At 38.6% G+C, this 14,664-nt stretch overlaps 1 protein-coding gene across 2 annotated transcripts; it reads right to left on the reverse strand.

The window, feature by feature from the left end:
• Positions 1 to 249: 249 nt before the first annotated feature.
• rrh (retinal pigment epithelium-derived rhodopsin homolog) lies at positions 250 to 12,924 on the reverse strand. Of its 2 annotated transcripts, none has more exons than XM_073041860.1 (8): positions 12,873 to 12,924; positions 12,410 to 12,693; positions 11,658 to 11,848; positions 10,839 to 10,938; positions 9,615 to 9,768; positions 7,980 to 8,148; positions 7,298 to 7,476; positions 250 to 1,621 (listed from the first exon to the last, which is right to left on the reverse strand). In XM_073041860.1, exons 2-8 carry the CDS (start codon positions 12,525 to 12,527, stop codon positions 1,507 to 1,509), a joined length of 1,026 nt encoding a protein of 341 aa, XP_072897961.1. In that variant the 5' UTR covers positions 12,528 to 12,693; positions 12,873 to 12,924; the 3' UTR covers positions 250 to 1,506. The 2 variants fall into 2 exon arrangements, with proteins under 2 accessions (XP_072897961.1, XP_072897962.1); XM_073041861.1 differs by lacking the exon at positions 250 to 1,621 and adding an exon at positions 6,683 to 7,211.
• Between the last annotated feature and the right edge of the window lie 1,740 nt (positions 12,925 to 14,664).

Below are 14,664 nucleotides of genomic sequence, written 5' to 3' on the forward strand. Positions count from 1 at the left end.
GATACCGGCTGTACATTCAATCATTATGGATCTCTTGCCTTTTCTGCTTTCAATACATCCCGAAGCACTTTGTACCTGCTGGAGCCTACTGTTTAAATCCAAGGTTCTTTCAGAAGTCAGGAATGAGGCATAGAACAAGAACAGGAACATAACAGTGATGTGGGGGAGGGGGGGGGCGGGCCTAGCTTAAAGACAGCAACTGTTACACATCGAGGTAAGAAAATTCTATGCATAGGATAAACAATCCAATTCAACATATATTCAATACTGCTGTAAAATTAACATTCTCATCAAATTTAATTTAAATTCTCACTAAATTTAATGAGAAAATATTACACACTTAATGCTCAGTTTTCCAAAATTACACTTTGTATAACTATTAAACCTGTCACGTATATAAAGGCTACTTAAATATAAGCAGATAATTAATCGGTAAACTGCAAAGAAAATGACAATTAAAATTAAACAGTCCTAATGAATATGCAGTGGATGAAATGAGTGCCAATGTACATACAATGCTCACAAAGAGCAACTTGATTATGGGATAATCATCTGGAGCAGGGGTTCCCAATCTGGCATCCACAGACCCCTCGGTCTATGGCATAAAAAAGTTGGGAATCCCTACAAACAGCATCTCTAGGAGGGAAAGGAATTGTTGAAGCTTAGGGTTGAAACCCTGCATCAGAGTTGAGAGAGGAGAGGCAGGAGCCTGAAGTGATTGATGGGACTGAAGAGGAGGAAGGATAAGAGGCAGGTTGAGCCATGTAGATAGGAAGGGGTGCAGTTGAGAGGTAGAGACAGGTGGGTGGTAAATGTGGGTGGAGGGGGGAAAAAGAGGCAGATGGAGCAAGGGGCAGGAGAGAGAGTTAAGTTGGAGACAACTGACCACTTCCTTCAAAATAGCATCTTTTATGTTCTCTTGCTTTAACATTACATAGAAAGTTCAGCACTTCCACTAAATGTTTGTCCACAGTTGTATGCTTGACAACTAAACTTAACATTTCCAGATTCTGAAGAGGAAGTGTATCATACACAATTAGAGAGACAGACATAAAAGTCATTCAAATATCGAACAATATCACCTCACTATCAAAATTGCCTAATGGGCCACCCCCACCTGCATACTTTGGTAAATCAGGTCACAAGGCTGTGCTCCTCCATGCATACAAACAGAAGCTGAAACAGGAGGATCCAATACAGAGTTGGTATGATGAAATTGATGAATTTCTATAATCTATGTCAACACACAAAGTGCTGGAGGAACTCAGCAGGTCAGGCATCATCTATAGGATGGACCTGTCATCAGGCCGAGACCCTTTATCAGAACAGCAAAGAAGGAGAACGATGCTAGAATAAGGTGGTGGCGGGGAGGGGAAGGAGGACACAGGAGGAGCTCCTACTGAACTTCTTTGAGTTGGTAGTCAGGTCCATTTTCAAACACACAGATGACAGCTTGGACAAGTATGTTACCATCATCACAGACTTTATCATGAAGTGTGTTGAGGACTATGCACCAAAGAGAAGAATCCAGGCGTTCCCAAACCGGAAATCATGGATGAACAGGGAGATCCACTCTCTCCTAAAGTCTAGGACTGAAGCTTTCAAGTCAGGTGACTTTGACCTGTACGAGAAATCAAGATATGACTGCCATAAAGCTATCAAAGATGCCAAGAGACATAAACAGCCCAAAATTAGATGCCAAACAAGCCATTAGTTGAGCACGAAGGGACTGGTGTGTCTGCCTCCAGTACACCTGAAACCAGTCACCGTTGTGGATCTAGGATCAGGCTCAGATGGTGTTCCTGGCCACATCCTTCGATTCTGTGCAGGTCAACTGGCGGGCGTGTTTCCAGACATTCTTAAACTCACCCTGCTTCTGAGATTCCCACCTGTGTTAAGACCACCACTATCATCCCAGTAGCTAAAACAAGGTAATATGCCTTAATGACTACTTAATAACTCACTGTCTCTGACATCCACCCCCATGAAGTGTTTCAAGAAGTTGGTCTTGGCGAGCACTCTCTCCAGTCTCCCAGACAACTTCAACCCACCGCAATTCAACTACTGTCAAAACAGGTCTAGGATGGACATCTCCCTGGTCCTACATTTATCTCTGGGGCATCTAAACAGTAAAGATACCCATGTCACAATATTGTTAATTAACTACATCTTCACCTTCAATACTAACCATGCATACTCATCATCAGGCTTGAGATGTGGGAGTCAACACCTCCCTCTCCAACTGGATCCCTGACTTCCTGGCCAACAGACCACCATCAGTAAGAGCCTGCAGCAACATAAACCACAAGACTTTGGAACAGAATTAAGCCATTCAGTCATGGCTGATTTAGTTTCCCTCTCAACCCCATTCTCCTGCCTTCTCTCCATAACCTTTGACACCCTTACTAATCAAGAACCTATTAACATCTTCTTTAAATATATGGCTTCCACAGTTGTCTGTGGCAATGAATTTCAAAGATTCACCACCCTCTGGCTAAAATTCCTCTTTTTTTTTCTAAAGGGACACCTTATATTCTGAAGCTGGTCCTAGCGTCTCCCACTATTGGAAACATCCTTTCCATGTTAACTCTATCTTTCCAAAACTCCAGTGGGTGCAAGTCCAGAGACATCAAACGCTCCTCATATGTTAACCCTTGATTCCTGGAAACATTTTTGAGAACGTGCTCTGGACCTTCTCCAATGCCATCATATCCTTTATTAAATATGGAGCCCAGAAATGTTCACAATACTCCAAGTGTGGTCTGACCAATGCCTTATAAAGCCTCAGCATTACAGCCTTACATTCTAGTCATCTCAAAATGAGTACTAACACTATATTTTCCTTCCTTATTACCAACTCACTTTTCAAGTATTACCAACTTAACCTTTAGGGAATCTTGCACAAGGACTACCAAGTCCCTTCACACTTCCAATTTCTGAATTTGCTCCCTGCCTAGAAAATAGTCTACACTTTCATTCCTTCTATCAAAGTGCATGACCATACACTTCCCCACACACACACTTCTGCCACAATTTTTCTCAACGCTTGTGCCTCCTACCTAATCTCTATACACTCATGACAGCGTGGCCAGATTTTGCTATACGTTTGCAGATGATACAATTGAAGTAGCCCCATCTCGGAGTACAGGAAAGAGATAGAAAGCTTAATATCGTATCATGTCAACAACCTTTCCCAGGATGTCTGCAAATCATAAGAGCTGGTCAGTGACCAGGAAGGGGAGAGGTGCATGCGCTCCTGTTTACATCAACTGCAGTCAGGTCAAGGGGGGTTGAGGAATTCAAGTCCCTAGGAATGAACATTATCAATAGCCTGTCCTGGTCCAACCACATGCCAGTCAAGGAAACACACTGACTCTACTTCCTCAGTAGGCTAAAGAAACCTGGCACATCCCTGTCAACCTTTTCCAATTTTTCTCAATGCACCGTGGAAAGCATTCTAGTTTGGTATGACAACTGCTCTGCATGTGATCTCAGGAACCTGCAGAAAGCAGAGGCCACAGCTCAGTACATCGTGGAAACCAGCCTCCTGTCAATAGATTCTGTCTCAGTAAAGCAGACAGCATAATCAAAGACCCCCACCAACCCCAGATATTCTCTCTTCTCCAGTCTTCCATTGGCCAGAAGATACAAAAAACCCTGAAAGCACGTACAACAAAGACTTGAGGCCAACCTCTAGTCATAAGTCTATTGAATGGTTCCCTAGTACGGTAAGATGGACTCTTGACTACACAATATACCGTGTTTTGACCTTGCAACTTCTCGTCTGCTTGCACTGCACTTTACTCTGCGTTCTGTTATTGTTTTATCTTGCACTACCCCAGTGCGCCGTGAACTGCATGATCAGTATACACCACAAGCTTTTCACTGTACCTTGGTACATGTGACAATAGTAAACCATTTCCAATTCCCACCCAACCCCTTCACTAATCCTTCCTGAGCACTATGCGTATAGACTAGTCCATCATCGAGACCTGGGTTGCCAGTGGATTAACCGGCTGTTAGTATGCACAATGTAGTAAGTTTGCACTAACATCTGCTTCGTCTTCTATTTTAAGCTCAAGTATAAGTAAATCAATAATAAAACAAAATAAAAACTGCTAAACTCTACAGCAGGGGTCCCCCAACCTTTCTTATGCCGTGGGCCAATAAGCAAGGCGTCCATGGTTCCCAGGTTGGGAAATCCTGCTCTAGAGGTTAGGCAGTATCCTGAGAGAGGAAAACTGAATTAACATTACAACCTGGTGAGTATTTGCAAGAATTGTTGTTTTATTCAGACTCTCCATCACCAGCACTATCTCAGCTATGTACAAATGCATGCTCATGTTTTTGTCTCCAGAAAATCTATAATTTGTCTACATTATTTATGATGTGAAAGGTACTTGAAAGCATTACAGATTCAATGCCTGAAAGTAAAGCAATAATGGACTTCACAAGATGGATGTAATGTGTCATGATGAAAGCTTTCAAAGTAACTAGGCAATTCCACCCTTGTTCCTGTAAAGATGTGAGATCACTATTTCTCTTGGGCCAATTTGATGCATTGTGTCTTCTGTGATTTGTTTATGGTTGCTCTTAATAACTATAATTGACATCTTAAATTTGGTGCAATACAATTGCCAATAAAATAATAAACACTTGGATTACTGAACACCTTACTCCACACAGTTTGATCTCCTGGTCATTAAAATATTATTATTTTTTTCTTAATGATAATCTCTTTTGTGCATTATACTCAGAGCATAAATTCATATTTTAGCATGCCTTAACAACCTGATTGGATACTGCAGCCCTTCTTCCCCTTTCAGTGATAATTGGCAGCCACCAGGCCCAATTCCAATGAACAACTGGATCCATCCATGGATCTCTTTCCAAAAGAGCATCCATGTTCCTGATACCCTTCTTATGCTTTGCCATGGTACAGCACGCATAGCAAATATTTTCTTGCATAAGGAGATTTTAAAAATATTTACAAGGTTAATTCTTTCCTTCATGTATTGCACCTATTTTAATGTACTCCCTCACATAAGGCCAGTCCCACATCTTGGATCAGAGGTGCTACCTAGTTTCCAACAAATGGGCTCGTGACCATGACCAACATATCTTTTTGATACACACTCAGTGATCCTCTAACAAAGTTCAGCAATGCTGAGGAAAGTTATGGCCAGTAGAGATACTACAGAAGTTACAGAAGATGTTAGGAAGAAGAAGATGTGGATATTTTGACACGTTGAAGAAAGGAGCAGGATGATGAAATCTATGGTGTTAGAATGTTAGTATGGTTGTTTTTATATACGTTTTATGAGATATTAATTGGATTAATGCAAGACTAAAATCGTAGTTTTAATCATAGTTTTTACTGCCATAATTTGCATTTTTAACAAACTCAGGTATTTTTCACAGTATGTGGTTCATCCCCACTTACTAGCAGAAGGCAGTATAGCAGTTACAAATACCTTTGCATTTGTTAATTGGCTAAGATTACAGATTACACACGTGTTATAATTGTTTTAATTATATAACCTTTTGATTGGATTCTGTTATCTAAGAAATTTTCTGTTATCTGGATTATAAAGGTGATAGATTTTTCAAAGGTGCCATCAACATCAGTAAGACAAAGGAGATGGTGATGGACTTTAGGAAGACTAAGCCTGCACTGCTCCCTGTTACTATTGATGGTGAGGGCTTACAAGTACTTGGGGCTGCACCTGGATGACAGACTTGAGTGGAGCACCAACACAGAGGCTGTGTACGAAAAGGTCCAGAGTCGCCTCTACTTCCTGAGGAGACTGAGGTCCTTTGGAGTATGCAGGCCTTTCCTTCACATGTTCTACCAGTTAGCTGTAACCAGTACAACCTTCAATACAGTGGTGTGCTGGGTCAATGGCATCAACACGGGTGATGCCAATAGGCTCAAAAAGCTGATCAGAAAGGCTGGCTCTGTTATTGGAGTGGAACTGGACTCACTGGAGGCTGTGGTAGAACAAAGTATCCTACGGAAAATCCTGGCAATTCTGGACAATCTCACCCTCTGCATGCCACCTTGGCTGAACAGAGGAGCACTTTCAGTAAAAGATCAAGACAACTGCACTGCTCCAAAGAGCGCGATATGAGGTCATTCTTACCCTCGGCCATTAGTTTCTATAATGAGTCAACTTGTAGCTGGGGACATGAGGAAACCCCTCCTGTTAAATTGTTTGAGGTAACTCATTTTTCACTCTTTTTTACTTCTCTTCTAATATTTGTATATCTGTGCACTTGCAATGCCACTGTGACACTGTAATTTCCTTTGGGATAAATAAAGTATCTATTTCTCCCTCTCTTTCTTTTCATTGAATCTCTTTAATCTCTGCTTTGCTTCTCAGCTCCTCACTGAGTTTCAAAACTCTGCATTTTAGTTTAAATTTTAAAATAAACAATTGTGAAGAATCAATGAATCAAAGTTCCTTGCTCATTCCCGTACTCCTAAAAGAAATGCAGGGGTTGAAAATTACAGAGATCTGATAATGGGCAGGTGGAAAGGGTAAGAAGGGAAACTACACAAGTTGTCATCATAAAGAAATAACAAATGAAATACTTTCAAATATATTAGAATAAAGTAACTGATGCAAAGGTTTTGGACTTCAAAGATTTTTATAGATAAGAGTAATGGAGAACAAAGAAATCAACCAAATGCTGCAATGATATTTCTAAGGAAAAATGGTGAAAAGTGACAAAATTGAAACTATGATCTGAAAATGAAGATTAACTCCCTTTTCAGCTTTAGGCATTACAGAGAATATACAGCAAACAGATAAATCCACTTGAAATAACTTAGATGGGTCTGTATTGCACAAAAGCTTTAGGGGAGTGCATCATGTAGCAAAACTTTCCACACCATCCTATAAACAGCACATGCAGATGGAAGGCGTTAAATAAAGGGATGCACAGAAATTCCATCCTGTAATGTTTTTGCAATATACTGAAATCCAGTTGAAAATAAAAAGTAACATTAACATCACTAGAGGACAAAACAGAAGTCTAACTGATGAGGGCAATGATAGATGACACTTATCACACAGCACAATGATGCAGGCTTTGAAGAGTTTCAATCTGCTAAAGGGGTCTGGGAGATGGTCATTGGTAAAGTGTGGGTGATAGTTAAATCCTGTTGAGTCTGACAGCGTATCATCGCGAAGATGGCTCTTCGAAATCTGGAAAGAAGAAAAAGACACCGATATATTTTGGACAAATGCTACACATAAATGCCTCTATCTGGAAACAAATATTAGACCCTTACTTCTTATTTGCAATGACATAAATGCAGGGATTGTAGAAAGTCGAAGATTTGGCAAAAAGTGGAGCAATAATTGCCATTGCAGGTGGGATGAGTTTTGGATTCCCAAAGGACGACCATAAGCAGACAACAGAGTAGGGAGACCAAGCCACAAGGAACATCACAATCATCACCACAGACATCTAGAAGATAAGAACATGAAGTTATACTTATATCATTTAAAATCTTTTTTTTTTTCTTTTGCCACTGTAGAATCCCAGAATATCAACTGGTTCGATAAAAAGTAGAAACGTGGCCAGACTAAATAGCACTTGTATCAAGGAGAACTTTTGGTTATATACTGAGGTGAGATACCAAAAACTTGAACTAAGTGAAGGTAGGACCAAACAAGAGGATTGCAAGGAGAAACAGTGAAGGGGAATGGAGTGGGCTCGTCAAGCTGAATATCTCAAAGAACACAAGACAGCATATATGGCTGAAATTATATCAGAGTTTTGTATTGTACATGGGTGGAAACTCAATCATACAGTCTCAAACAAGCCATTGGGAAAATGAAGAAGGTAGAATTAAGGATATGATCACGGAAGACTGGAAAGTGACATGAATATAACTGAACAAAAAACTTAAATCTCATTTTGTTCCTCTAGGATATTGTAACTACATTATGAAAGATTAAGTTTCTTACCTTTGTAACATCTAGTTGCTCAGACCAATCCAAGGTTATATTTTCCAGACCACTGTGTTGCGCAAATTGTTTCATAGTTTTTGACACATTGTAGTAACAAAAGAACATAATCGATAGCGGCACCACAAAATTAGCCGCAAATACAGTCATTGTATAGGAAACAAATAGCCTAGAAATAAAAGTGGACAATAAGTTAAATCAATTCACAACGATTGGCTGAAGTTGCAATCATATCCCGAATAATTTATTTGTAATCAGTTATGCCTCATTTTGTAAACTAAATAATGCAAACTCTGCATCAGCAAGTTGGTTTGGGTCCATTCAGTCCAATTGGATTGGAGAATAGATTAACTTAAGTGTGAAGAGAAAGACAAGGCCAGAAATAAACAATTATCACACACATAGTTCCACCCCAACATTCACATACATGTATTCCCCTTTCCCAAGAAAAAGAATTGGAAATGTAACAATTTCTGCATGTATGATTGACTTCAACTGTGACTAAACATTCTCCATATCAAGCTGAATGGATAACATTTATACCTTACTACCTACTTATATTCTAAACAAGATATGTGATATGTTGCAGTTCCATACTGCAACATTAAATTTAACTCTATAGTTCAATTTGTTGAAGTTAGCATAATTCAAACCGGATTGAATGTACTTTTCAATCCTAGCTGGGCCTAACATAAAATCTATCTGAGTTTCTGTTCGGAATCCGCCCAATCGCCCAACTTAAAATAGTAATGGAATAGTTACAGTAAGATTAGAAAGCAAACAAGTATGCTGACATGAAAGTTTTCTGCTATTTTCATGGCAGTCTTTAACATGGTGGTGAATATCGGGAGCTCAGGTTGAAGTATGGTGTTCGCTGAGCTTGGCAATTAGCTTGTAGATGATTTATCAACAGTTGGGGCGACATCTTCAGCCCGCAGTTGTTGGTGTTTCTCTCTGGGAGTTCTCACGTTTATATAGGTTCCCGTTCACTTGCCTCAATCCTGATTGGCTAGCCTTTCAGTTGTCCTTTGAATTCTATTGGCTCGAGTTTCTTTGGTTCTTAGGGTTTCAGAGATGGCATCCATTTCAAAATTGCACACATTTCTCCATTAAGAAACTCATCGAAACAGACACCATCTACAAATGGGGGCCTATATAAACACGAGCACTTCCAGGGAGAAACACCAACAGCTGCACACCGAGGATATCACCTTGCTAACTGCCAAGCTCGGCGAACACTACAACATCAAAGTCTTTAACATTTTATAGTTGTCAGTTTCAATCTTATGTACAACAGGCTTACAATATCATGGCCCGGTTTTTCCTAATTCTGGAGTGAATCAAAATTAAACAAGGAAGAACAAACCAATAGAATCACATTTTGCCAAGAAGCTGTAATAAGCAAGAACTTCACAGTTAAGGTGTGGAAAGAAGAAAGGTGACGCAGGTAGAAACCTGGAACTACTTTGCATTGGAATGAGAAGGAAAACAGTAAATAAATTAAGTACAAATAGAAAACATTGCCCATTGATGACATTTCCACAAAATGCTTTACTGTGCTTATTTTCAAAGTCAGAAATTGGAAATGTCTTTTTGAGAAAAAAAATATGCAAAGTAATTATGCAGAAAACATACGAGTCATTGTTTCTCCAGTTAATGGTACAAGTGGCTCCTGTCGGATCAGGTGCATAGTTTGCCCATCCAAGTACTGGCATTAGAGCCCAGAACAGGCCATTCACCCAGGCAACTAGAATGAGAGCTGAGTACGTAGCAGCAGTCATCTTCCTTCCTGGTGAAAATATTAGCTGATTAAATGATAGATTCACACAGCAATGCAAAATTCAACGTATCCACAAAACAATGCAAGTCATAACGAACCCCAGTTAATTACAAGGTTGTGCTACAGATGCAAGTTACTTGAAAATTAATATATTGTATGATACAAATATGCATTGCTGTGGACTAGAGATACGCAACATGCTTATGAAGGGCAGATTTTACTGCATTTAGCCCACCAAAGAATTCTTGCCCATGTTTTAGTTTGCATTGTACTGAAGAAATGGATATCAGTGTGGTATGTCTCTGTGATTGCATAGTTATTAACCAAAGGGTTAGTAGAATAATGACCCAATGTAAGATGACATGTCTATTAGAGATCATGAGACTGCAGCCTACACAATTACAAAAGTACACACAGTGTACTTGCAGAAATTCTTTGCTAATGTTATCTTTTACATTACAATGAAGAACAAGAATGTAGTACCACTTTGAGGAATAGAACTAGCTGAAATCCAGCAAGTTTTATAAAGAGCAATGTCCTGTTACAATCCTCTTTGTATCCAGCTGCTCTGAGCTGAGAAAACAGCAATATATCAGTGCCTAGGATTTTGTTACACGGCATTTCTCATCACAGCTATGACACCTGAGGAAAACACTTCAAAGTGAATGAGCAGATCTTCACAGGAAATGACAGAAAAATAATATAACTGTTCTGTCTGTGCCACTCTCACAAACCACAGAAGGTGTACTGACAAGTTTCCTAGCCACAATGTAGCACAAAGTGCAATTGGTTGACCAAGAGATACAAGGAGAGAGAAGAAATTGGTACCAGTGGATGGAGAATCAAACAACACCCAAGGCTCCATTCACAGTTTGCATTGTACCTCCGATATTTAAATGTTGACCCTGGCCATTCATATTTTTATCTACATGAATTGAGTTGTATTTTGCCTTCAATAACTATGAAAGTTAAGATAATGTTGAATTCAGAGCAATATAACTCTGAGATGAGAATAATATTCAAAACAATACAATGCAGTCTTAATTATTCCATAATGAACTTATGACTATTGGCTTTACCTAGTTCAGGCTTACTAACGGTTAGATACCGGTCAACTGCAACCACTGTAAGCAGTCCAATGCTTGTCATCCCAAAAAAGATATTTAGAGCTGCATATGCCTGAAAGAAAGCAAACACAATTAAAACAGAAAGTGGAACAGCATCCGATCTAGTGGAAATAACTGCTTTAATACTGCATGGGGTAGGGTGCTGTCCTTTAGATGCCCCCTCTCTGGCTGTTTTGCTCTTTTCTGGTGGAAATTAATGTATCACCTTTCAAAAAGCAGGGAGATTTGTATTACATATGAAACGTTTTGTGATGAGTGATGACATCATGTTGCTGAATTGAATGGCGTATGTTTCATTGTTCCCAACGCAAACTTCACACAAGCTGATTTGGGCTGTTCAATACAAGTATTTTCACTAGAATACTAAATTTAAGCATATGGTCTAGTTAGCATGAAAAAGATTATTCTTTGACTTTCTATACCATAAACAAAAATAAATATTTCTAAAACTTGTATCATTATATACACCCTTCTGTTGCAGTCTGGACTGAAAACATTTTTGTTTCAATGAACTGGGATGCCTTATTTTGGATTAGTAATAAAAAAGTATCTTTCCTGGTACGTAATGGTAAAGAAAACATACAAACTCAGAGGATGGAGGAAGAAAAGTGGAATTGAATTGCCAGTAGTTTATTGATTCCGTTCTACCCTGAATTCCCACAATTTCAGACATATACACACTTACATAATAAATTTACTTTGCACTTTTGAAGAAAGTATTGCTCACATTTTCTCCAGCAAACATTAACAGCAGGATATCCGCAAACTGACCTGACATCCTGAATAACCAAATTTCCAGCTACCATGCAGATCCGAAGCAGCAGACATGGGGTAGCCAATGGCACTCACCCCAATGTCAGTGAAAGCCAGGTTCGCAATTACCGCATTGGTTGCTGTGCGGAACTCCTTGAACTTAACAAACATAATTAATACCACTACGTTGCTGAGCAGACTTAATATTCCTGCAAAAAAGCACAATGACAAGTTTACATTTTTAAGGCCTACACTATTGTTCTTTGCTAGCACTAGCAAGCATTAAATTATAAAAATTGTATGAAACTTAAGACATAGAAGGAAGACATGGCCCATATCCACACTCTCAAAACGGTCCAATCACACCTTCCAGTATCTGTAATTTTGAAGGGTATAGCTCTTCACTCATCTAATATTGTTTCATTGTGATTAGGTACTTCACTTATCACCCATTCAGCTGGGTGAAAAATATCTTCTGTAACTTTGCTTGCGTTCTAGCACTAACTATATCCCCAAGTGTAAATATGAAATAGACAAACAATATTGACATTCTGCCAAAAATTTCAACTTACTAGCTCAATTGTGAGTTCAACATTTCATAAATCTGTGTCGCTCATTCATGATCTAATTCTATTGCAGGAATTAGTTCGACTAACAAAATATCCTTACTGGTCCAAAGAAAATAATTGTTCTTTTCTAACCATAAGCATGAAATATATTTTAATTCACTGTCTTGCTTACTATCATTATTTTTAAACAAAATCACATACCTGCCATTATCAAATATGCTGCAACAATATTATGCTCCATCTGAGAAAAGACAGATTTGGGTTCCATTTCAGTGGATTCTGTGGAGAAATTTAGAAGATTTTCCAGAGGATCTTCCATTACAGCAGTAGAAAGCCCTTAGGATTCAAAAAGAATCTGGAAGGTGTTGTTTGTATCTAGTCAAATGCAAATTTGGAGGCAACGACTTGCCTTCACACCACAATAGCCCACCATCACCATGTTTGCCGAAGGGTTAAATGGATCAACCAGTGAAAGGAATTAAAATCTGGAAAGCAAACTCATTGGTTACTTGAACAAAAGAGTGCCACAAATCTGGTACTTCATTGTGCACAGAATTACTCAAAAAGGTTTATAGAAGTTACATGTTGTTCCCCCTCCCCCATTCACAATAAATAAATTGTACTTTAAGCACCATGCTGATACACGCTGGTTTCAGCTACTTACATTCCAAACTAGTAATTGCTTACACCATGCTGTACTGTATGTAAAACTGACAAGCCTAGATTACAGCCAAGTTCATTATCAGCGCTCTAAATATCTTTCTGCATGTTGTGCCCCCTTCCCTATCCGCATTCAAAGAGACAGAAACACATTCTAGAAGTTACCTTCTCTACAAAATGACTAGAATTCTTAGTGGAAACTAATTAGAGGTTGGAGTTCATTGAACAAGCATGAGCAGTTTATCAGATGTGAACCCACCTCCAAGCTCCCACATGATGGTTCAGGCTAACAGAGAACTTTACACAAGAGTAGAAAAAGGTACAAAACTGCAAATTATCAAGCAAATAATAATGCCGCTCATTTGCAACATTAACTTTTGCAGAATTGGCCACGATCACAAAACCAAATGAAGAGTATTTGACCAGAAATATGGTCAATATATTATTGACCAAAATATATTTTTCATTTTTGATTAAACTATGAATTTGGCATACTTTACTGTTCCTCTCTACTGGTGTGTAAATATCAAAAGTAAACTCAGTTAAAGACGTTTTCACATATTGTTGGAATTCAGGTTATTATTAGTAACTATAGCATAATTAACAAAAAACTTTTAGAGTTTCAATTTACAGCAGCTGCAGGCTGTAGATCAAAGTAATTCCACCTTAAAGGAATAGTTACCACGTGATTTGGTCATATGCCACCCAAACCTACAATTTAATTTGGAATGCCAGATATTCAAAATCCAGAAAATCCTGTTAATACTTTCCTGGGTAAAACACTTCGTTCATCTAAATAGAAAGTGAGTAGGTTAGTGTGAGGAGGACCGGGATCAGTTCCCAAGAAACATTGGATTAATTAGTCTTTCACAAAAGAATACAGAAAAAAGGACAAAAATTAACTATCAAATACTGAATTATATTTTGCCCATAGTCAGCAGGAATATTGGCTATTGTATAGCATAAGGCTACTTGTATTCTTGTTGACTTTCATAAAAAACATTTTTTTTTCATTTACATAATTTCTGCCACTGATGTTCTACTAATTTAGAGACCTAAAGGATAATGATACACATCTAGCTGCCAAAGAACTTACGCAATAGGGTAAGCAGCTTTCTGTCCCAGACATAATACCCAAAGTTTATTGGACTTTGGACTTCAAGGCAAAGATGTAGAAAATTAATAGGGGATTGAAACTCATCCAGGAGAGTTAGAATTATAAGAGTGTATCAGTGGAAAACAAAGTCACTTCTGGTTCTAGTTTTGTTTTAAATCTCCATCAACTGCCTAAATTTTAAAAATGGTTAACCATTACAAGGAGAGATATTCTGATTTTGCCCAAATTCAAAGGCTACTGAAAATCATCCAGACATAGCTCCTGCCAATCAGAAAAAGCAAATTCTTCTTTGCTCATTTAATCCATTCAGAGCATTGAGAGAAATTTTAAATTTGGGACCAATTGCAATGCTAATATACAGGTTTTTTTCAGAACACATTTTGTAATATTTCCATTTGGTTGGCTAAAAATTCATTTTGAAAAGATCCTTAACTATCAATATGGTGTCAGAGATTCTCTCTGTTCCCCTGGATTAAAAGTTGAAAATTCACCACCCAATGGCAGAGTGAACCTATCTATCACATTTACAGTGAAGGAGGCAGACAGCCCATTAAACATGTACTAGCTCAGAGCAATACCTCCAATTGCTTTCAATGCATCCTATTCTCATGATATCCCAAATTCTGTCACGAACCAACACAATTTACAGTGGCAAGATAACCTGCCAAACTGCATGGGT

Source organism: Hemitrygon akajei, chromosome 4 (assembly GCF_048418815.1).
Source record: "Hemitrygon akajei chromosome 4, sHemAka1.3, whole genome shotgun sequence".
NCBI lineage: Eukaryota > Metazoa > Chordata > Chondrichthyes > Myliobatiformes > Dasyatidae > Hemitrygon > Hemitrygon akajei.

Coding starts and splice junctions, on each gene's coding strand:
- rrh (XM_073041860.1), bottom strand. CDS start 12,527: ATGGAAGATCCTCTGGAAAATCTTCTAAATTTCTCCACAGAATCCACT. Junction 11,849..12,409: donor AGCATATTTGATAATGGCAG/GTATGTGATTTT, acceptor GCTTTTTTGCAG/GAATATTAAGTCTGCTCAGC. Junction 8,149..9,614: donor AACTGGAGAAACAATGACTC/GTATGTTTTCTG, acceptor TTTTATTTCTAG/GCTATTTGTTTCCTATACAA.